General features: G+C 64.4%; 2 protein-coding genes across 5 annotated transcripts; one reads left to right on the top strand and one right to left on the bottom strand.

Moving 5' to 3' along the window:
- Nucleotides 1–1,276: 1,276 nt before the first annotated feature.
- NOS3 (nitric oxide synthase 3) lies at nt 1,277–13,603 on the top strand. Its single transcript, XM_068146135.1, is given in 27 exon segments — nt 1,277–1,443; nt 2,303–2,405; nt 2,751–2,899; nt 3,460–3,622; nt 3,974–4,065; nt 4,161–4,302; nt 4,378–4,517; nt 5,159–5,333; nt 5,425–5,526; nt 5,844–6,038; nt 6,171–6,244; nt 6,329–6,473; nt 6,664–6,768; nt 7,056–7,123; nt 7,221–7,337; nt 7,716–7,734; nt 7,736–7,891; nt 7,986–8,115; nt 8,530–8,608; nt 9,147–9,331; nt 9,843–10,012; nt 10,425–10,635; nt 11,230–11,317; nt 11,806–11,927; nt 12,579–12,727; nt 13,087–13,281; nt 13,364–13,603. Coding segments are annotated over 27 exon segments (3,528 nt in total). The 5' UTR covers nt 1,277–1,312; the 3' UTR covers nt 13,487–13,603.
- A 359-nt stretch (nt 13,604–13,962) lies between these two features.
- Nucleotides 13,963–23,270, bottom strand: ATG9B (autophagy related 9B). 4 transcript variants are annotated; one of them, XM_068146138.1, is made up of 15 exons: nt 21,923–21,958; nt 20,759–20,884; nt 20,249–20,294; nt 20,069–20,131; nt 19,433–19,594; nt 19,112–19,253; nt 17,993–18,741; nt 17,204–17,357; nt 16,947–17,126; nt 15,826–16,071; nt 15,546–15,751; nt 15,150–15,228; nt 14,785–14,875; nt 14,500–14,639; nt 13,963–14,335 (listed from the first exon to the last, which is right to left on the bottom strand). In XM_068146138.1, exons 2-14 carry the CDS (start codon nt 20,862–20,864, stop codon nt 14,518–14,520), a joined length of 2,346 nt encoding a protein of 781 aa, XP_068002239.1. In that variant the 5' UTR covers nt 20,865–20,884; nt 21,923–21,958; the 3' UTR covers nt 13,963–14,335; nt 14,500–14,517. The 4 variants fall into 4 exon arrangements, with proteins under 4 accessions (XP_068002239.1, XP_068002240.1, XP_068002237.1 ...); XM_068146139.1 differs by lacking the exon at nt 21,923–21,958 and adding an exon at nt 22,832–23,270 and having other exon boundaries at nt 13,964–14,335; nt 17,993–18,609; XM_068146136.1 differs by lacking the exon at nt 21,923–21,958 and adding an exon at nt 22,832–23,270 and having other exon boundaries at nt 13,964–14,335.
- Nucleotides 23,271–23,308: the final 38 nt, after the last annotated feature.

Raw genomic sequence — 23,308 nt, forward strand, 5'->3', positions numbered from 1 at the left:
GGACCGCAACGAACCGGACCGTGCCGCTCCGAACCGAGCCAAGCCATACGGAACCGGGTCGAGCCGAGCCGTGGGGCCCAGCGCTAAACCCCGGCTCCGGCGGTGGGGGTGCCACAGGAAGGGAGCAATCCAGGCTCCCTCCGGGTACCGAGACCCCACCCCGGGGACATCTGGAGCCCCACGCACTACAGCCGTGGTGCTGTAGCCGCCCCCTCGGTGCCTCTCAAGAGTCTCTGGCGTGCCCCGTCCGGTCCCCCACTCGGTCCCGCCCCCTCCGGTGCCCCCCCGCTTCCCCCGCAGGAAGGAACCGCCGGGGCCGGCCCCGGGCGCGGTTTCCCGTCGGCTGTGAGGGGGAGTACGGGCCGGGATCCCTCCCGGGCTCCCCGCCCCTGGATCCCCAGAGCAGGGCCGGGGGGACCAGCACCCACCTCTCCCGGGACACCCCTCCCGGCTCGGAGGCACCGTAGGACCCCCTCCAGACCCGCCACTAGCTCGGGTGTCGCCCCTCCGTCTCACATCGTTCCCCCCCGGATACCTCCCAAGACGGTCCCTGGGTGCACCCCCCGACCTCGAGATGCCCAAACGGGGCTTCCTGGCACCTCAATGGCAGGACTGGGGGAGGCGGTCGGGGGAGGGAGAGCCCTGGGACCCCCATGTGGCAATCCCTGGCACAGACATGGGACACCCCCAGGGGTGTACAAGCGCCCCAGAGACGCCCAAGGGTCCCGCACCTAGCCTGGGGCTGTCAGGGGAGGGAGGCAGATCTCAACCCACATCCCCTCTTCGGCCCCTGCTTCAGCCTGGTGGGAGCATCCCATGGGCCCTCCTGGGGGTCCTGTGGCCATGCTAGTGCCCCATGGCTGTGCCAGTGCCCTGTGGCTATGCCACGGGTGCCATGACCCCCTTGGGGGCCCCACAGCCATACTGAGGGTCCTGTGGTCATGCTAGTGCCCCATGGCTGTGCCGGGGCCCCATGACCCCCTCGGGAGTCCTATGACCATGCCAGGTCCTGCCCGCGCCACCCCCCCCACCCCCGCCCCCGCACTACCAAGGCTCTATTCTCCTCCTAGCCGTGTGCTGGGCTCATGGTGCCAAAGCCCCTTGACAGCCTCATGGCATCTTCACTGGCCTGGTATGGTTGGCATCACGGTGTGGCAGCAGTGCCACAGGCCCCACCATTGTGCCCAGCGTGGCTGTGCTGCAGAAGCCGCCATTGTCCCTGTCGGGTGGAGGCGGTGGCCGAGGTCAGCACTTCCCTGCCGCGGGCGGAGGAAACAGCCTCTCCCGACACCGGCGGCTCAGTGTCGGCGCGATGGGCAACCTGCCGGCCGTGCTGCCGGGCACTGCCCGTTCCTGCGGTCTGGGCCTCTGCTCCCGCCAGCTTGGCGCTACCACCGACGAGGCCACCGTCACCACCACCCCCAGTGCTACTGAGCGCCGCAGGTGGGTCTGTGGGGACAACGGGGTGGGATGGATGTGGCACCTGCACCGATAGTGCCGTGGCAAACTGGAGCTGCCACCCTCTGTGCGCCACTGGGGACCTTCTGCTTGGCACCTCCTGCCTGGCACCACTGGCATTTGAGGGACGTCCTGGCATGGCCAGAGCCTCTGGAGATATGTCTCCATCAGAGGTGTGTCCCCACTGGGACAGGACACGGTGCGTCCATGGGCACCCTTTGGCAGCAGAGCTCCATGCCCATGGTGCCTCCTGGCATCACACTGGTGTGCCCTGCCTTGCAGCGTGTCCCGGGCGTTCCCACAGCAGTGTCCCTATCCACCCAACAGCCGCGGCTCGTGCTGGGCCATAGTGGGGTGTTCTGGGCTATACTAGGGTGAACTTAGCCATGTGGGGAGGGGGCATGGGGTCGGCGGGTGGTTAGGGTCGTGACAGGGCCGGGGGGGGTGGGGCAGCGCAAGGACCAGGATCGAACCGGAGGTAGGTCCCCCCCACCCGGTGGCCCGGAGCCCGCTGTGACTCATGGCCATTGTTCGACAGCCAGTAACGCCCCGTGCCCCCCAGCGCAGCACCCCCAGCCCAGCACCCCCATCCTGTGCCACCCCCACCCTAGACCCATGGAACCGAGCCGAGAGCTGGGGTTCAGGGATGTCTCCGCCCATCCCCCGTGTCCCTATCGCCCCAGTGCCCCCTGTGCCCTCCTCGGCAGGTCCCAGCCCCCGTGGGGTGCTGCAGGATCCCAGTGTTAGGGTGAGATAGGGGAGTTCCAGGCATAGGACAGACTGGGGACCCACCCCCAAACCGCGGTTCCCGTGTGGGACTCAGTGCCGTGCACCCTCCCGCCAGCTCGGTGTCCAGCCACCCTGCGGAGCCCCCCCGCTTCGCCCGGCTGAAGAACTGGGAGACTGGGAGCATCGGCTACGACACCCTGTGTGCCCAGGGGCTGCAGGTGGGCATGGCGGGTGCGGGGGGCACTGGCATGGGGTTGCAGGGCTGAGGGCTACGTGCGGCTGAGGGGTACGTGGGGCTGAGGGATTCGGGTCAGGGGTATGGGGAGGGGGATTGTAACCGGGGGGACACAAGGTTGGAAGGCATGAAGTTTGGGGTGCAGAGATGGGGGTATTGGACCGGGGGGCACGGGACTGGCAGGCACTGGATCGGGAGCCACTGGCCTGGGGGTACACCGGCCGGAGGCCACAGGGCTGGGGATGTAGGGCTGGGGGCGCACAGTGCTGGGGAGGCTGTGGGGCCAAGAGTGGATGACAGCCCCCCGATGGCCCCCGGTGCCCCCCAGGAGGTGTCGTGCTCGGGCCGCCGCTGCCTGGGCTCCTTAGTGCTGCCGCGGGCGCTGCCGGCGCCGGTCCCGGAGGGAGAACGGGCCCCTGCCGAGCTGCTGGCGCTGGCTCGGGACTTCGTCACACAGTACTACGGCTCCCTGCGGCGGTGAGCGCTGGGGGACTGCACAACGGCGCCCCAACCCTGCTCCATTGCACCCCACTGCACCCCACCCCTACCCCACAGCTCCTAACCCTGCTCCATTGTACCCCGACCCTGTCCCACGGCACCCCAGCTATTACCCACAGCACCCGCAGCACCCACAGCCCCACCTGTACCCCCCCAGGCAGCATCCCAAACCCGTTTTGGGGCAATCCAGAGTCTGGACCTGCCGTGGGGCACCCCATATCCCCAACCCTGCCCCACATCCCCAGCCCTGCCCTGCAACATCCCAGCCATGCCCCATGGCACCCCACATCCCCAATCTTGCCCCACATCCCCAGCCCTGCCCTGCAGCATCCCAGCCATGCCCCATGGCACCCCACATCCCTAGCTCTGCCCCACAGCCACCTCCCAGTCTCTAATGGCTGTGTCCCCCATGGCACCCTACACCCCCATCTCCACCCCAGCACGCCCACTGTCCCCAGCCCTGCTCAGGGCACCCCACAGCAATGGCAGAGGCTCTCAGGGGGCTCTCTGTGGAGGTCTCTGAGTCTGGGGTCCCACAGGGAGAACTCCCCGGCACATGCTCAGAGGCTACGAGAGGTTGAAGCCTCGATTGCTGCCACTGGCACCTACCAGCTGCTGGAGCCTGAGCTGGTGTTTGGTGCCAAGCAGGCCTGGCGCAACGCTGCCCGCTGCGTGGGGCGCATCCAGTGGAACAAGCTGCAGGTGAGGGGGGACCTGCCCCATGGCTGCCCCACGGTGACCCACACTGCCCCTCAGCTCACCCACAGCCCCTGAGCCAATGGCTCTGCCTCACAGCTGCCTCACACTGGTCCACAGTCCTCCCAAGCCAACAGCTCTGAGCCCTGGTTACCCCATGGCCAGCAAGCTGCCCTGAGGTGGGTATTGCATGGGAGAGAGGGATGGCAGTAGCAGACTCACAGACACCCCCCAGCCCCATCCCTGCCCCCCAGCCTCATTCCTGCCCCACACAGACATCTCCCAGCTCCATCCCTTCCCCCACAGCCCACTGTCCCACACACAGACACCCTAACCCAGCCCCCACATACCCCTCAGGTGTTTGATGCCCGGGACTGTGCCAACGCAGCGCAGATGTTCAGCTTTTTGTGCTCCCACATCCAATATGCCACCAACCGCGGCAACATTCGGTGAGACCCCACCTAGGGCAGGACTCCCCCACTTCCTTCTAACCCCATGGCTGGTGGAGGAGGAGTGGGTGACACCCCCTTAATGCCCACCCCAGGTCTGCCATCACCATCTTCCCACCACGAGCACCGGGTCGGGGTGATTTCCGCATCTGGAACTCGCAGCTAATCCGTTATGCCGGGTACCGGCAACCTGATGGCTCCATTCGAGGTGACCCAGCCAATGTGGACATCACTGAGGTGGGGACACCCCCAAACCCTGCCCCTGCACCCCCAGACCCTCACCATCCTGACGCTGTTCCCCTCACCTCATAGCTCTGCATCCAGCATGGTTGGACCCCCGGCGGGGGTCGCTTTGATGTCCTCCCACTGCTGCTGCAGGGTCCTGATGACCCCCCCGAGCTCTTCCCACTGCCCCCTGAGCTAGTTCTCGAGGTGCCCCTCCAGCACCCAACGTGAGTGGGGAAAAAACAGGGGGAGGGACACATGAGATCCTCTCCTCACACAAAAATGGCTGAGGGGAGGAAGCAGTTGTGGCCCCCTCCTCATGTCCGAACCCCCTGTAGGTTTTGGGTTGATGTTGAGCTGATGCTGGATTTGTGTTGGGTAGATGTTGGGTTGGTGTGGGGTTGGTGCTGGGTTGGTGTTGAGTTGGTGTGGGGTTTGGTTTGGGTTGGTGTTGGGTTGATGTTGGGTTGGTGTGGGGTTGGTGTTGGGTTGGTGTGGGGTTGGTGTTGGGTTGGTGTGGGGTTTGTTTTGGGTTGGTGTTGGGTTGGTGTGGGATTTGGGTTGGGTTGGTGTTGGGTTGATGTTGGGTTGGTGTAGGCTTTGTTTTGGGTTGGTGTTGGGTTGATGTTGGGTTGGTGCTGGGTTGGTATTGAGTTGGTGTAGGCTTTGTTTTGGGTTGGTGTTGGGTTGATGTTGGGTTGGTGTAGGCTTTGTTTTGGATTGGTGTTGGGTTGATGTTGGGTTGGTGTGGGGTTAGTGCTGGGTTGATGTTGGGTTGGTGTGGGGTTTGTTTTGGGCTGGGGCTGGTGTTGGGTTACTATGGATCTCTGTGAGTCAGCATGAGTCCCTGTGGGTCCCTGCTCCACAGCCTGCCATGGTTTGAGGAGCTGGGGCTCCGCTGGTACGCGCTGCCTGCCGTGTCCAACATGCTGCTGGAGATCGGGGGGCTGCAGTTCCCAGCTGCCCCCTTCAATGGCTGGTACATGGGCACTGAGATTGGCACCAGGAACCTCTGCGACCGTCACCGCTACAACCTGCTGCCGGTCAGCACCAAGTGGGGGGTCCTGACTCTCCCTCCCTGGGTACCTCCTTGTACCCTGGGACCTGGCTGAGACCTCCCCCAACTGCCTGCAGGAGGTGGCTGAGCACATGGGGCTGGACACAGGGACGAGCTCATCGCTCTGGAAGGACAAGGCAGCCGTGGAGGTGAACGTGGCTGTGCTCCACAGCTTCCAGGTGGGACCCCAACACCTCCATGACATGGGCACCTCAACACTGCCAGGGGAACCTCAACACCACTACAGTGACCATGATACCTCCATGGAGACCCCAACACTGCCATGGGGACACCAACATGGGCACACTGGCACCACCAGGGGGACCCCAATACCACCATGGGGGCCTCAACACTGGTGATCCCAACACCAACATAGGGATCCCGACACCACCATGGGGACCTCAACACTGCTCTGGTGACCCTAACACCACCATAGGGACCCCAACAGCATCATGGGATCCACCAAGTCCCCCCCTCAAGCCTATTGTCCCCACAGCTGGCCAAAGTGACAATCGTGGATCACCATGCAGCCACTGAGTCCTTCATAAAGCACATGGAGAATGAGCTGCGGACAAGGGGAGGGTGCCCAGCTGACTGGGTCTGGATTGTGCCCCCCCTCTCGGGCAGCCTCACCCCTGTCTTCCACCAGGAGATGGTCAACTACCAGCTCTATCCCACCTTCCGCTACCAGGTGGGTTTGGGTTGGTGTTAGGCTGATGTTGGATCGGAATTGGGTTGGTGTGGGGTTGATGCTGGGTTGGTGTTGAATTGGTGTGGACCTTGGTCCCACCACCCCACAGCTGACCCCCTGCCATCACCATAGCCTGATGCCTGGAAGGTCTACGTCTCCAAGGGCACCACCATCACCAGGCGAAAGACCTTCAAGGAAGTGGCCAAGTAGGTGCCCACCCTTGGGTGAAGCTCCCAGACCATGGTGGGGACCATGGAGACCCCACTTCATGTTCTCTCCATCTTCTCCAGTGCAGTGAAGATCTCAGCCAAGCTGATGGGACACATGATGGCCAGGAGGGTCAAGGCCACTATCCTGTATGCCACTGAGACCGGCAAATCCCAAAGCTATGCCTGGAACCTCTGTCAGCTCTTCCAACGTGCCTTTGACCCCAAGGTGGACAGGAGAGAATGGATGGGGGGGGATTGGTTTGGGGGGAGACACTGCTTGCTGCCCCCTCCTCATGTTCCAGCCTCTGTAGGTGCTGGATTGGTGTTGGGCTGGCCAAAATGCCCTGTTGGGGGGGTGGTGGGGGTGGGCAGAGCTGCCAATTGAAGCCCCCTCCCCATATATCAACCCCCTGTAGGTGCTCTGCATGGATGAGTACGATGTGGTGTCCCTGGAGCATGAGACCTTGGTGCTGGTGGTGACCAGCACCTTTGGCAATGGGGACCCCCCCGAGTGTGCAGAGGTGAGAGGAGGGGGAAGGATAATGGAGATGGGATAGAGGTGGGATGAAGATGGTGGAGATGATGGGATGAAGGTAGTGATGATAATGAGGATGGAGATGAAGATAGGACTGAGGATGAGGATGAGAGTTATGAGGATGGAGATGGATATGGGGCTGGAGCTGGGGTGGGGTGGTAACAATGATAGAGTGGAGATGATGGAGATAGGATGAGGATGGAGATGGATGGGGATGGGTGTGGGAATGTAGATGGGGATGGGAATGGAGATGTGTCATGCTGTCCCCCACAGAGTTTCTCCAAGGCACTGATGGAGATGACCTCTCCCTACACCAGCACATCCCAGGCTGAGCCGCCCTTGTGAGCAGCGTGGGCGGGTCCAGGGGTGCCCATCTGGGCTGGGGGAGTTCCAAGCCTGCCCCCACCATGCCTTCACCCTGTGCCTTGCCCCTCCCAGGAGCTACAAGCTAAGGTTCAACAGCGTCTCCCAGTCTGATCAGCTTGTGGCCTCCTGGAAGAAGAAGCGGCGGCAGCTGAGCAACACTGACAGCGCTGGAGCCCTGGGAGCGCTGCGGTACCGCCACAGCCACCACCGCTATGGCCACCCCCATTGCCACCCCCATTGCCATTACCATGGCCACCACCATGGCCACCTTCACTCTGTCCCAGGGCCATGGGGAGCTGTCAGGAGCAGTCCTGGGGGAGGAAGGGGAGCAGCCCTTCCCTGCCTTGTAAGGACCCCGAGAGCTCCACATCACAGCTCCCGCCCTGCCCCACCCCTGGGTGCCTTCCCTGGGTTACGCAGTGCCATGGTGGGGGGCGGTCCTTGCCCTCAGCCCAGGTCAAGGGGTGTTGGCAGGGGTCCCGCTCTCAGCTTGGGTCACGGGATGCTGAGGGGGAGTCCTGCCCGGGACAATGGGTTCCAGGAGTCTTTGACAGCCCCCTCCCACAGGTTCGCGGTGTTCGGGCTGGGGGTCGCGGGCATACCCCCACTTCTGTGCCTTCGCCCGGGCCGTGGACACTCGGCTGGAGGAGCTGGGTGGGGAGCGGCTGCTGCCCATGGGGGAGGGTGATGAGCTCTGTGCCCAGGAAGAGACCTTCCGCACCTGGGCATGCCAAGTCTTCCAGGTATGGGGGGGGGATCACGGGCATCCCCAACAACCCCTGGCACCCCTCTGAAGCCCAGCACCCACCCCTCCCCTCCCTCCCGCTGTATCCCCAGGCTGCCTGCGAGACCTTCTGCGTGGGGGATGCTGCAGGTGGGGCCGAGGAGCTCTTTGCCCCACCCCAAGACTGGAAGCACCAGAAGCACCAGCTGGTGCCACAGCCCCAGGCCACTGACACCCTATCCGGTAAGGACTAACCCCCACCATCGGCAATCTCCCGAGCCCCTCGACCCTGGGGAGCCCCCCACCCCTCTGTATTGCCCTCTGCCTGTGACCAGCATCTGCCCCATGGCTCCCCAGGACACACACGCCCACACCATGTCTCTCCCACCAAGGGACACCCACCCCTCACATCTCCACAACCCCCCCATGACCCTTCCAGTCCCTTCATGACTTCCTCTGTGACACCCCCCCCAATACCGTGTCACCCTCTCATCCTTGCCCTGCCCCGCTGCATCCTTCGTAGTCGCCCCAGGATCACCTCAGGACCCCCTCTCACCTCTCTATCTCTTTCCAGCCCGTACATTCCCCACCCCCAGCCCCTCTGTGACCCCCCATGACTCTCTCAGCCCCTCCATGACCTCCCCCATCCCTCCCCAGGCCTGTCTCAGCTGCACAAGCGCCGTGTGTTCCCTTGCACACTGCTTTCCCTGGAGAATCTGCAGAGCCCCGAGTCCAGGTGAGACCCTCACTGCCCCAGGACCTCCCCACACCAGAGACCACCCAATCCTGGGGCGCCACCGCCCCTGGCACCTCATATCCCCAGGACTCCCCCACATTTGTGACCATCCACCCCTGGGACCCCTCTGTACCTCTGGAAACCCCTGGGACCCTCACTTTTCCCCATCCCCAGAAATCCCTCACCTCAGGTCTAGCCACACCTGGGAGGCTCCAAGCTCTCAGCACCAATGGGACCCCCTCAGCCCCGGGAGCCCCACTAGATCCTCGAGACACCCCCATTCCTGGGACCTCCCAGCTTCGATACCCCTGAGCACCTCCTCACCCCTGAGCTTTCTCCGCCATACCCAGGCTTCAGTGTTCCTGGGAGCCCCGAGACACTCCCCAGCCGCGGGGCAACACCCAAACCCCCGAGACTCCCCCCATTCCTGGGACACCCCCCCCATCCCGCACACTCCCGAGAGCCGCCCCACCCCTGAGCCCCTTCCTCACTCCCGGGACCCCGCCCCTGACCCCGCCTCGTCGTGCCCCTTCCTCAGCCGCTCGACGCTGCTGGTGCGCCTGGACACGGGGGGGCGGGAGGAGCTGCGGTACCAGCCGGGAGATCACCTCGGGGTGTTCCCGGCGAACAGCCCCGAGCTGGTGGGGGAACTGCTGCGGAGGGTTCAGGGACCTCCTGATCCCGAGCAGCCCGTGCTGGCCCTCAGCGCCCAACGGGACTCTGGTACTGGCGGGGCAGGGAAGGGGGGCACCGGGAGGGGACAGGGGCCAAGGGGGAGGGGAAGGGGAAGGGGAAGAGGAAGGGGAAGGGGAAGGGGAAGGGGAAGGGGAAGGGGAAGGGGAAGGGGAAGGGGAAGGGAAAAGGTGAAGGAGCTGGGGAAGGGAGGGGGAAGGGGCAGAGGAAGGGGACAAGGAGAAGGGGACAAGGAGAAGGGGCTGGGGCTGAAATGGGGAAGGGCCTGGGGAAAGGGGGAAAAGGGAATTGGAAAAATGGAATGGGGAAAAGGTAAAGGCAAAGGAAAAGAAGAAGGAAAATGGAAGTGGCTGGAGTTGGGGAAGGAACTGGGAAAGGGCAAGGGAAGAGGATGGGGAAGGGAAAAGGGGAAGGGGGGAAAGGGAAAGGGGAAAGGGAAAGGGAAAGGGAAAGGGAAAGGGAAAGGGAAAGGGAAAGGGAAAGGGAAAGGGAAAGGGAAAGGGAAAGGGAAAGGGCCTGAGCCTCTGCTCCCTCCTCGCAGACACAGAATCCCCTGGGCAGCCGCAGAGCCGCCTGCCCCCCTGCAGCCTGGCCCAGGCCCTCACCTTCTTCCTGGATGTGGCAGCACCCCCAAGCCCCCAGTTCCTGCAGCTCTTGGCCATGCTGGCGGCCGAGCCCCAGCAGCGGCAGCAACTGGAGAGACTGGGACAGGTGCGAGGACATGGGATGGGAGAGGGACTGGTGGGGGCTGTGGCACTGGAATGCTGGTTGCCTGCTGGTTGGGATGCTGGGATACTGGGCTGCTGAACTCCTCCCTGGCACAGCTACTGAGATGCTGGTACCTTCCCTGGTCAGGATAGAGGGATGCTGGGTTGCTGGAATACCAGTCTTCTCCCTGCCATGGATACTGGGTTACTGGGACACTAGGACGTAGGCCCCCTCTCTGGAAGAGAAGCAGGGATACTGGGGTGCTGGGAGACTGGGATATTGGGGCCCTGGGGCACTAGGATGGTGAGACAGTGGGACACTGGAGTGCTGGGACACTGGGACACTTGGACACCAGGGCACTGGGGCACCGGGGTGCTGTCCCCCTCGGTGGCCCTGCCCAGCAAGTCCCTCGCAGGACGCACGGCTGTATGAGGAGTGGAAGTGGTTCCGCTGCCCCACGCTGCTGGAGGTGCTGGAAGAGTTCCCGTCGGTGCAGCTGCCCCCGGCGCTGCTCCTCACGCAGCTGCCACTGCTCCAGCCCCGGTACTACTCCATCAGCTCTGCGCCGGGCCCCAGCCCTGGCGAGATCCACCTTACCGTGGCCGTAGTCACCTACCGCAGCGAGAGTGAGTGGGGACGGGAACAGGGGCACCAGAGCCGTGGGCAGGGTGTCTTCGGAGCATCCCAGGGTCCACAGGGAATCTCCAGGTTCCCTAGAGCGTATCCAGGGTCCCTAAGGCCATCTCCAGGTCCCCAGCACATCTTTAGAGCATTTCCCAGATTCCCCAGGGCTATCTCCAAGGTGTCCCTAGAGGATCTCCAACTCCCTCAGAGACATCTCCGGGGTCCTGCAGGGCATCTCCTGGCTGTCCCTATAGTATCACCACGGTCTTCACAACGTCTCCAGTGTCCCCCAGGGAGTCTCTGGGTCCCCAGGACCATCTTCAAGGTCCCCAGGGCCCCTCCAACGTCCTTCCCCAGCCCCATCACGCCATGCCCGGCCACTGCCGCTGCATATGGGCAAGCCTCTCAGGGACGGGGGCCCCCCCTTGCCACTAGTCGTCCCTTGCCGAGGTCCCCCACATATTTTCCCAGGTCCCCTGGCCTCAGCCCTGCCTAGGGATGGCGAACCCCACTCCCTGGGGGGGAACTCCCTGTAGAATGCGTGGGAGCTGCTGGGGGAGTCTCCTGCCGCAGCCCCCCCTCCTCGCTCCTTGCAGACGGGCAGGGGCCGCTGCACTACGGCGTCTGCTCCACCTGGCTTGCGCGGCTGCAGGCCGGGGACATCGTGCCCGCCTTCATCCGAGGGTAAGGGACCCCCAGACCTACCCCAGGACCTGCCTGAACCCCCCTCGACTGTGCCTCCCCAATCCCCGCCTCCCCCTCCCCACCTTCCCGCCCCGGGTCCCCAGCGCCCCGCCCGCGCCGGGGTTCATCCAATCCTGTTCCGTGCACCCACCTCTCATGGGGCCCTGCCTGTCTCGGTGTCCGACGATTCCGGGGACCAACCCTGTCCCAGGGTACCCCATCAGCCAGCCCCGGTGCCCCGCCGGTCCTGTGTGTCCCCCTGTCCTAGTGCCCGGTTCATCGCTAATCCTGGTGACCCGGTGTCCGGTGTGTCGCTGGTCCCGGTGACCCTCTGCCTGGTGCCTTCTTGGTCCCGTGTCCCTGCCCGTCCCGGTGTCCTGGTGCCCGCGTCCCTGCCCATCCTGGTGTCCCTGTGCTCGTGTCCCTGCCCGTCCCTGTGCCCTGCCAGTCCCGGGTCCCCGCCGGTGCTGATGACTCGGTGCCGGTAGGGCACCGTCGTTTCGGCTGCCGGCCGCGCCCGAAGCCCCCTGCATCCTGGTGGGACCTGGCACCGGTGTCGCCCCATTCCGGAGCTTCTGGCAGCACCGGCTGCACCAGCTGCGGGAAGGAGGTTGGCACAGGGGACACTGGGGGACACCGGGAGGATATGGGGGACACTGGGCTTGGGACAGATGGAGGGACAGGAGGAGACAGGGGTAGGGATGGGGGAATATGGGGCAGAGAAAAGAGACAGGGGACACAGGCCGGGGGCTGAAGTGGGAGGACATGGGCACATGGACAGAAGTGGACCAGAGACATTGGGATATTGAGGGACAAGGTGATACAGGGTGAGAGATAGAGCAACAGAATGGGATATGGAAACACAGAGGGATATGGGGCAGGGGACAGGAGGATGTGAGACAGAGGGATATGGGGTTGGGAACAGCGTCACAGGGACATGGCAGCACTGGGATGTGGGACAAGGGACATGGGGCAGGGGGACAGAGGGATATGGCAACCTGGGGACAGGAAGTTGGGGGTAGGGGGCACAGGGACATTTGGACACAGAACATGGAGCTATGGGGATGTGGAGAATGGGGATGGGGACATGGGCACACAGGGATAGGGTGGCATGGGGATGGAGGGACATGGGGATATGTGGCATGGTGGTGTGGGGAGGTGGCACTGAGGTGCTGCTGGACCATGGGAGCTGGCAGGATGTGGAGGAGTGGGGAGGCAGGGCCTGGGGACATGGGGCCAGGCTTGCTGGCTGTGACTGCAGGTGGCCCGCTGGGCAGCATGGTGCTGGTGTTCGGGTGCCGCGCAGCCGCGCTGGACCACATCTACCGCGAGGAGATGGAGGAGGCCCAGGAGCAGGGGGCTCTCAGCCAGGTCCTCACTGCCTTCTCACGCCAGCCTGGGACACCCAAGGTGGGACGGGACTGGGATGGGGATGGGGACAAGGATAGGGATGAGACTGCGGGGATGGGGACAGAGATGGAGGTGGAGGCCAGGACGGGATGGGGGCAGAGATGAGTATGGGGATGGGAACCAGATGGGAATGGGGATGGGCACAGAGACAGGGATGGCTACGGGGGCAGGGACCAGAAAGGGATGGGGACAGGAATGGGGATGAGGACCTGATGGGTTCAGGGATGGGGATGCAGAGACAGAGATGGTGGCAAGGGTGGGCTGGGGACAGGGTTGAAAGGGGCAGGGCAGGGCTGGGGACACGGGGCTATGGTGCCACATGGCAGGTGCCAAGCCCATGGCCGCCGCGGTGTCCCCAGACATATGTGCAGGACGTCCTGCGGACACAGTTGGCAGCAGAGGTGCACCGGGTGCTGTGCCAGAGCGGGGGGCACATGTACGTCTGCGGGGACGTCACCATGGCCACCGAGGTGCTGCAGACCGTGCAGCACATCCTGGCACAAGAGGCTGGCATGACGCTGGGCCAGGCTGGCGACTTCATCAGCGAGCTGCGGGTGAGGGCCAGGGTCCAGGGCTGGGCGGTGACACTGGCACCGCGCCTGGCACCGCGTCCTGACGCCGGTTCTCGCCACGCAGGACAAGAACCACTACCACGAGGACATCTTCGGCCTCACCTTCCGCACGCAGGAGGTTGCCTTCCGCATCCGCAGCCAATCCTTCTCCACCCAGCTGCGCCCGCAGCCGGAGCCCACGCCCTGAGCCTGGCACTGCCAGGGCTGGAGGGGTGCCTGTGGACAGAGGGGTCCCCGTGGCCATGCCCCCTGCCCTGGTGCCAGCACAGCTGCTGCCTCCCCAGTAAAGCTTTAGTTTTGATAACCCTGGCCTGGTGCTTCTCCAGGGTGGCACTGTCAGGAACGGCGGGGTACACACTGGTAGGCATGGGTGGGGTCACCTGGCCAGGGATGGGAGAGGGTGGGTGGATGGCATGGAAGGACACAGGGGCATGGTCCCCACAGCTCCAAACTGAGAATGGCACCAAGTTGGCACCACCACTGTGGTGTACCAGTCCAGTGTCATCCTCAAACCTCCACAGCCTTGCTTGGCACAGTTCCATGGCATTGCCCCCCCAGATGCTCAGAGTATCCCCTGGCATAGTGCCATGGCATGCCCCCCAAAGTCCCATGGCACACCTCAGCATCCTGCCACAGCACAGCCCTTCACCCCTTGCCAGCCCTGGCACACAGTCACCACTGGCACAGCCCCTCTGTAAACCTTTATTCCCCACTGCAGCAGCTCGATGTGGCCAATGCCCAGTGCCAGGCACTGTGGTGGGCACAGGGAGGGCAGCAGCCCCATGCCCCCCCCTTAAGTACAGCACCTTGGGGGGGCTGGCTGCCCCCAGAAGCACCCCCAGCCCTGCACCAAGGTGGGGCCACCAGCAAGGCCTTGTGCCAAGTGGGGTGCCCAGGAAGGCATGACCAGCTGGACTGCCCCACATGGTGACCCCCGGGCACCAGCAAGTCTCTCCTGGCAGTGCCTAGTGCTGGCCAGCACATCCCAGCAGCTCTCCCAGCACTGTGACCAGGAGCTCTTGGCACATCCAGGGCCCTGCAGGGGAAAGGGGTCTGTTAGTGGAGTAGCAGTGCCACCAGCAATGGGGCCACTAGCAGCAGGTACTCTGGCACGTGTACCAGTCAGACATCAACAGACCCCAGCACTGGTGGTCATCAAACCTCCCAGGCAGTGGGTACCTAGCCATGCCATGCCCTCACCCATGGCAGCCACAGCTGCTAGCCTGTCCTTTGCTCTTCCTTGTCTTCTTCCTCCTCCTCCTCTTCTTCCTCCTCCTCCTCTGCCCAGCCGCCCAGGGGCATCTCTCGGAGCTGAGCCTGTGAGGCCCGGGCAGCCGAGCCTGGGGGGGGATGGGGTGGGTCAGAGCTGCCCCTGACCCACAGCCCCTACCAGGGGGTCCCAGCACTCAGGATCCCCCCAGCCACTCCATCTCTGGGGTGCCTCTGGGGCCAGATACGTCCCTAGGACCCCAGTGCGGTGCCCACCTGCTGTCATGGAGGAGGGTTTGGGTGCCCCCGAGGACATCCAGACCCCAACGGCCTGGGGACCAGGACCCTGCTGCTGCTGCTGGTGGAGCTGGAGGGGCAGAAGGAGGGTAGAGATCCCCCATCATGGGGTTTAGAGCCCCATCAGGGTGAGCTGCCCCCACATGGGGCACTGAGATGGGGGCCTCCTAGTGCAGGACCCCCTCTCAGCACCTCACCCTTGAGGGAGTGGCCAAAAAATGGCTGTGACACCCCCACAGCTGGGATGGCAGCAGCCATGGGGTCTTCAGGTAAAAGCAGGGTGAGGGGTGGGGTACATCAGGGAGCATGGGTACACTGGGGGACCTGTGGCTGGGGACACACACCTCGTGCAGGTAGATGGCATGGAGGCTCATCTCAGCTGAGGCCACCTCGGAGAGCAGTGCCGAGCGGCTCAGGAGCAGGCTGCAGGCACAGTTGTCAGCACCCAGCAGGGCACCACAATGCCCCGTGCCCACCACAATACCCTCTACCCACAACACACCCTGTCCACCATGACACCCACATCCCACCACAACATCTCCATCCCACCATGACACCCCCATTCTGCCACGACGCCCCCTCCCCACATCAACTCCTTTCCCTTCCCTTCGTGCCACAACATCCCATGCCACCACGCCACCCCTACCCTGCCACCACACCACCTCTCCTGCCAGGACACCCTCTTTTTGCCATGCCACCCTCTTCCCCACACCCCTCCATCACCACGCCATCGCCAGGACCTCTCCTCAGGATGCAGGGGGTGCCCGGTGGGGCTGTCGCCGGCGCTGCCCCTCACCCAGCCGGGCAGGGGGGATGCAAGGGACAGCAGGACGCTGGCGGCAGCGCTGGCAGTGCTGCAGGGCTGGGACAAGCGTCGCTCCCGTGCCACCAGTCCGCTGGCAGAGAGGATGGGCCGTGACAGGACGCTGGCCACCAGTCCATCCGGCTGCAGGGACAGGAGATCAGGATGGGCTGAGAGGCTCCCTCGGCACCCCCAGCCCCGCCGTGTGCCACGCTTACCGCGGCAGCCGAGTCGTCAGAGAGCAGCGAGGTGGCCAGAGGCCCCTCGGCCAGGAGGTGGCGGGCGGGCGGCGCGGTGGCAGCGTCCCGCTGGACCTGCTCCTTAAGGTGGCTCAGGAAGAGCTCGCTGGGCCGCGGCGGCTGCCAGCGCGGGTGTGCGATGGCGAAGCGCATCAGCGACAGCTCCGTCTTGCCATCCTCCGCCTGCCGGTACGCCGAGGCCTCCGTGTGCCCCGCCGACAGCCACTGCGGGCACAGCGTCAGCACCTGCTGCAGGGTGGGCACACCGCGGCGCCCACTTCCTGCCACAACACCCCAATCCTGCCGCGACACCTGCTCTGTGCCACCAAACCCCAATCCTGCCGCGACACCTGCTCTGTGCCACCAAACCCCAATCCTGCCGCGACACCTGCTCTGTGCCACCAAACCCCAATCCTGCCGCGACACCTGCTCTGTGCCACCAAACCCCAATCCTGCCGCGACACCTGCTCTGTGCCACAACACCCCAATCCTGCCGCGACACCTGCTCTGTGCCACAACACCCCAATCCTGCCGCGACACCTGCTCTGTGCCACAACACCCCAATCCTGCCGCGACACCTGCTCTGTGCCACAACACCCCAATCCTGCCGCGACACCTGCTCTGTGCCACAACACCCCAATCCTGCCGCGACACCTGCTCTGTGCCACAACACCCCAATCCTGCCGCGACACCTGCTCTGTGCCCTGACACCCCAACCCCGCTGTGATGGTCCCTTTGTGCCACGGCATCCCAATCCCACCCTGGTACCTCCTCCCTGTCACGATACCCCCAGCCCACCACGACACCCCTTTTGTTCCATCCCATGATGGAACACCCCAAGCTCTGCCATGACACCACCTACACACCACAATATCCCCTGTCCCCCATGACATGCCCTCTATGCCACGGCTCCCCTGGCCCCCATGACACCCACGTTGTGCCACCACATCCCCACCCCGCCACAACTCCCCCCCTGCCCACCGCCACACCCCCCACCACACCCCCCACTTTGTGCCCTGGCACCCCGCTCCCTGCCACGACACCCCACAGCAGGAAGGGGAGCAGGACTGGGATCCCCCCCACCCCTGGCACCCCCTAACCTGGGGGTTTCCGTGGCTGCGGACATCGAGCTGGGCGAAGGAGCAGATGTCCCCCACCCCCACCACCTCCACCGTGAAGTTGCGGAAGAAGTCGATGATGTCGAGGGCGCGGGGGGGCAGCGCGAAGATGAGGATGAGGGGGGTGATGATGGGGCTCAGCAGCTCCTCCAGGATGAAGACCTGCAGGTGATGAGTGGGTCAGGGGGTGTCTGGTGGGGCTGGGGGGGGGGGGGAGAATCCCATCACCCAGTGCTCACCGCCTTGTACTGGAAGAGCTGAGCCATTTCGCTGCGCGTCTCTGCCCGGCTGGCATTGCCCTGCCAGTGGTCGGGCATGTAGTGGACATGGGCCAGGACCCGCTGCAGGAGCTGCTCCGGGCACCATACTGTGTGCTCATCAGGGATGAAGGACCTGCAGAAGGTGGGGGCAGGTGTCCTACCTCTGCTTGGCCACCCTGCCACCCAGCATGACCACTGACAGCATGGCATGGCACAGAGTCAGCATGGCATGGTTTGGGTGGGAGAGACCTTCAAGATCATAGAGTCCAACCATGAGCCCGGCACTGCCAGGTCACCACATCTCCATGGCTTTGAAACTTCTCCAGGGATGGGGACTCTACCACTGCCTGGGGCACCCTGGGCCACACCTTGATAATATCCAACCTTGACATGTCCAATGTCCTTGACATGTCCAACCTAAACCTCCCCTGGGGCAACCTGAGGCTGTTTCTTCTTGTCCTGTCATTTGTTCCTTGTGAGAAGAAACCAACCCCCACCTCAAAACCTCATCCAACTTGACCTTGTGCCCCACCTCTATGGGCAACCTCGGCCAGGGTCTCAGCACCCTCAGTGTCAAAAAGTTGCTCCAGGGGTCTGAACCTCCCATCACCCACTACGGCCACAATTGGCCCATCCTGGCAGTGCTGGGTCAAAACTTGGACTGGACAATCTTGAAGGTCTCTTCCCACCAAAGATGTGATTCTGTGACTCTGGCACAGCCACGTCTGGCCCACCACAGCCACACCTTGCCCGCCTTGGCAGACCCACCTGGCCACGGTGACCACCAGCCCCAACAGGGTGAGGGCGGTCAGGATGTGCTGCACTGTCAGCACATCCTCGTCGTAGACGGTGAGGGCGATGAGGACGGCCAGGATGGAGCCGGCGAAGAAGCCAACGTTCTTGGCCAGCACGGCCAGCAGAGGGCTGCTGAAGGAGTTCATGTAGTTGGTGGCCGGTTTGTAGCCGCGGCTCAGCCGCGCCCGCAGCTCGTGGCTGAGTTCGTTGAAGTGCCGCAGATAGTGGCGGCCGTAGAGCGACCAGCGGCGAGCCCCCAGGCTGCCCGGCTCCCGCTTGATGCCCTCGGCGTAGCTGAAGAAGGCGTAAAGCAGCTGCCAGAGCAGCACGCAGGGACAGAGCAGCAGGTTGGCCACCCCCAGCAGCACCATGTCCCGCGCCAAGCGCTGCGCCAGCTCCCGCCGGGCGCCCGCCCGCTTGCACTGCGGGCGCAGGCTCCAGGCGTTCTGGAAGAGGGCGCCGGGGCCGCGGAACAGCAGCAGCTCCAGGTTGTACTGCAGGCCCTGCGTGAGGAACACCACGGTGCCCAGCAGCGGCAGACGGAAGCGGATGGGTAGCAGGGACTTGTTGACCATGGCCACGGTGTAGTTCTGGAAGCGCAGGATGCGGTGGTGTATGTCCAGCTCCGTCAGCTCCTTCTTGTGCACGCACAGCTGCTGCCGGCGCTGCAGGGCCATCAGCCGCGCCTGCACCTCCTGCCAGCTCTGGCTACACAGCGCGTCCTGTGCCAACCAGGCGCCCATCAGCGCTGACATGGCACCACCAGCTGTGGTTGCACAGCCCATCCTGTGCCAGCCATGTGCCCATCAGTGCTGGCATGGTACTGCATGGCACCACCAGTTCCACTGGCTGTGATTACAGAGCCCATCCCGAGCCAACCATGCACCCATCAGCACAGGCACGGTACTGCATGGCACCATCAGCCTCACCAACTGTGGTTACACAGCCCATCCTGTACCAACCAGGTGCCTATCAGTGCTGGCATGGCACTACCAGCCCCATCAGCTGTGGTTACAGAGCACATCCTGTGCCAGACACGTGCCCATCAATGCTGCACTGTGTGGCACAGCCCCTCCCCTCATGCCCACTGACCGAAGGGATGTTGAGGGCCTTGATGTAGAAGCTGCGGATCTCCCAGTAGCCCAGCACGCTGCAGAGGACCTTCACCAGCCGGTACAGCCAGAAGACTGATGCCATCACCAGCAGGAAGATGATCCAGCCGCTGGCATGGATCCTGACAGGGCACAGACAGTTGGCACCACACTTCTAGGATCCTTTTGTGGCCATGCCGGTGGCCTCCATGCCCACTTTGTGGCCAGGCCAGTGGCCTCTCAGCCCTGCTGCCCTGGACCCCCCATCATGGCCACGCTGGTGACACCCCAGCAGAGCCGTGCCCCTCAGCCCTCCGCTTACCGCTGGGCACACTGTGGGGCGGGCAGGACAGCGTCGGGTAGTGTCACCTTGGCACGGTCAGTGCCTGCCTGGCTGTGGTTGAGTGGCCGGTTGGCGAACAGCACATCGTAGTCCACACAGCAGAGCAGGAAGGTGGTGAAGGTGACCACGAAGAGGAACTGCCTGAGGGGACAGGGGGCTCAGTACCCAACCTCCCACTGCAGTCAGGGTCTTGTGGGCAGGATGGGACCCCAAACCCTCAGGTGACACAGGACCCCAGATCCTCTGGAGCAGCATGAGGCCCCAATCCCACCTGGGGAAGGGCAGCACCCCCAGACCCTGGGGCAGGACAGGACCCTTTGGGAGAGGATGAGGCCTCTCAGCCCCACAGGGCAGGATGGCACTCTCAGCCCTTTGGGGAAGCACTGGACACCCACCCCTTGGGGCAGGATGGGACCCCCATCCCTCCTGGAGAAGACACGTGGCACAGCGCTGCATGGCACAGCACCACGTGGCACCACACAGCACCATGTGGCATAGGACCGCATGACACCACATGGCACAGCAACACGTGGCACAACACTGCATGACACCACACAACGCCATATGGCATAGCATTGCATGGCACACCACTGCGTGGCACCACAGGTCCCTCACCCCAGCTCAAAGAGGTCAGACAGCATCATGCAGGCGAAGCCATTGCGCTGGTGGAACTGGTAGATGTGGGGGGGTTAAGGAGCAGTCTAGCCCTGCTGGACTCCCCCGTGTCCCTGGCCCCCACCCCAGTGTGTCCCCGTGCCCCCCCGCCACAGGCAGGACTGGGCAGATGCCAAGGATATCTTGGTGAAGAAATGATCCAGGTTCTTGATGTGGTGCCAAGAGTCTGGAGAGAAGAGAAAAACACTGTGGAGGGGGTGCTGAGCAGAGCCATGCACAGATCCCCCTGTGCCAAACATCTGTGGGGCACTTCATCCTGGCACCCACTAACCACCACCAGGGGCCAGCTAGACTGTCCAATATGGGTGCCCATGACTGCCAGAGCAGACCACCCACTGTGGCCCAGGGCAGCATTTGCCCCCCCAGTAGCCTGGACCAAGCTGCCAGCAGAGTCTGGAACCCTTCCCAGAAGGGTTTGAACTCCCCTGGCAGGGTCTGATTCCCCCTTGGCAGGGTTTAGACCTGCCCACAGCAGGGTCCAGACCCCTCCAAGCAGCCTGGACCTCCCTGGCCAGACATGGACCCCCTGGCAGAATCTGGACCCACTATGGCAGGGTCTGAACCCCCCAAGCAGTGTCTGGACTCCCTCAGCAGGACCTGCCGCCCCCCTTCACCAGCAGGACCCCCCACCTTGCAGTCCCTCGGTAACATGCAGCAGCTCCTCCTCCTCCTCCTCGCCAGGGGGCAAATCCTGCTCCACGTCATCCAGCCGCTGGTACTCGCCCTGAGATGCCATCGCTATGCCCACCGTGCCACCTGCCAGCGACACATCTTGGCACCACCAAGTCTGGCACCACCCAGGACCCCCACCCAAGCTGCCTGAAGCCCCCCACCCGGCCCCATGGGGCAGCCAGAGTGCAGCTGTGGGATGTGGGGCAGGTTGGGGCAAGCTAGGACGTGCTAGGTGAGCCGCGGTGATCCGGGGTGAGCCATCGCCCTGCCACCGGAAATGCCGCCGAGGCCACGCAGAGCCACCTGCGTGCCATGAATTGAGGTGGCCTGAGCTGGCCACTGCCACTGCGGCCGCCACCAGCACTGCCACCACCACTGTGGCCAGGGACACCCCTATGGGCATGGTCCTGGGCATGGTCATGAGACCTGTCATGTCCTGTCCCATTCTGTTCCACCACCAGCACCTGCCTGTGATGCCCTGACCCTTGTGGGGCTGGACCCCTGCCTGGCCTGGCAGAGACTCCCTACATCACCCCAAGGCCAACCCCTAGGCCAGGCTGCAATGGACCCCCCTAGTCTGAGGGCAGGGGACCCCTTCCTCATGGACCCCCAATCCATACACCCCTACCCCACAGATTCACATCTTCAGGGACCCACAGACCACCACCCCAGGGACACTGAGCCCATGAACTCCAAAGCTGAGAACCCCATATTCCACAGACCATGTCCCATGGACCTCATCCCCACAGACCCTGCCCCATGGATTCTCACCCCCACCCCACCCCCCAGAGACCCCCCAGAGGCAGAGCCATGGGGCAATGAGCAGCCTTCCAATGCCCTGGGCACCCCCAGCCTGGGGCAGGACCAAACTCTGGGACCCCCAAGGCAGGATAGGAACCCAGTTCTCTTGAGGTAGTTTGGCATCTCCCAACTCCTTGGGGCAGTATAGGACCCCCCCACCCCTCCTGGAAAAGGGCAGCATCCTCAGTCCCTTGGGAAGAAGGGGACCTCAGGACCCTCGGGGCAGGATGGGACCCTTGAACTCTCAGAGCAGAGCAGGACCCCCCTTGCCTGGGGCAGGATGGGACCTCCCCCAATCCATCCCCACTGCTCTCCCCTTACCGCCGCTGCCTGGTACTGCCACGGCCCCGCACGTCACCCAGTGTCCAGTGGCAGTGCCCGGCCAGGCCGGTGGCCGCAGATGACACTGTCCAGCCCCACCCCACAGCCGAGCTGTGACTCAACGGCACCGGGGCCGCTGCGGTGGGGCCGCGGGCACGAGACGGGTGGTGACACAGCCAGGGCAGCCCTGGCACCACCGGGCACCCCGTCACCGCGCTGACCCCCCAGCCTTGTGCAACAACCCGTTGGGGACAGAGCCACCACGTCCCCCGGGATCGGGTGTCCCGGCGGGTGGCCAAAAATACTCGTGAGGCCCCAAAATAGCCCCGTAAACAGCGGCGGGGGACAGGGGACCCCCGCAATGGGCACGGGCAGCCTCGGCACAAAGATCCCACGGGGACTCCTGGGGACACAGCAGCCACGCAGGGGCATGAAGCTCTGGAGACGGCCCCGGTGACCCTGGGGAGGACACGTGTGCCCCGGTGACCCTGCGGTGACACGTGGGGCACACCGGCACCTCTGTCACTCGGCAGGGACACTCGGTGGGGACACAAGGAGCCTGACAGCCCCACGGTGACACGCACTCCGTGGGAATATCTCATGGGGACACAGAGTGACGCCGCACACGGAGAAACACTGGCCCCACAGAGTCACCGGGCCCCCCCGGGCCCACGCCAGGGGTCAAGGACACCCCCGTGACCGCGCGGGCACACGTCTGCCCTCTCCCTGTGTCCTGCGTGGGGGGTCCCAGGTGCAGCATCCCCGCAGCGGGATCCCGGGAAAGAACGGGGTGACCCCGTACCAGGGGTTCCGGGGCACTTCCACAGCATCAGCGTCGCCCGGTAACCCCTGGCCCCGATCCCCAGGGTCCCCTCCCGCGTCGCCCCCGGCCCACCTGTACCTGCTCACCTCAGGGCTCGGAGCGACTCGGTCTCCCCGGGGCCGGTGTCCCCGGTACTGGGCTCTCAGCTGCCCCCGCACCAGCTCCGGGTCCTCGTCCCACCACCGGCCATGGCCGCACCGGCACCGGGGAGCGCGGGGGGAGTCCCCACCGTGGGGAGCCGGGTCCGGCTGCGAGGCCCCGGGTCCCGGTGCGGGTCGGAGGTGTGGGTCCGGGGGGGTCCCGGTGCAGGGCCCGGGCTCCCGGACTGGGTCCCGTGGGGGAAGTGAGGGCGCTGGTGGACCAAGAGGAGGTTCCAGGGAGGGTCTGGGATGCGGGACCGGTGGTGGGGGGTCGTCGGGGTGCGGATCTCGGAGTGGGGCCGGTTTGGGGCCGGTTAGGGGTCGGGAACGGCGCAGGGCCCGGGCCGCAGCGCTAGAGCTCCGCCCGCCCCGGTCCCGCCCCGGTGCCTCCTACGGTACCGCCCCGGTACTGCCCCCAAGGCC

Source organism: Melanerpes formicivorus, unplaced genomic scaffold, assembly GCF_026170545.1.
Source record: "Melanerpes formicivorus ecotype bairdi unplaced genomic scaffold, bMelFor1.0.p_v2 SCAF_13, whole genome shotgun sequence".
Classification (NCBI taxonomy): Eukaryota; Metazoa; Chordata; class Aves; order Piciformes; family Picidae; genus Melanerpes; species Melanerpes formicivorus.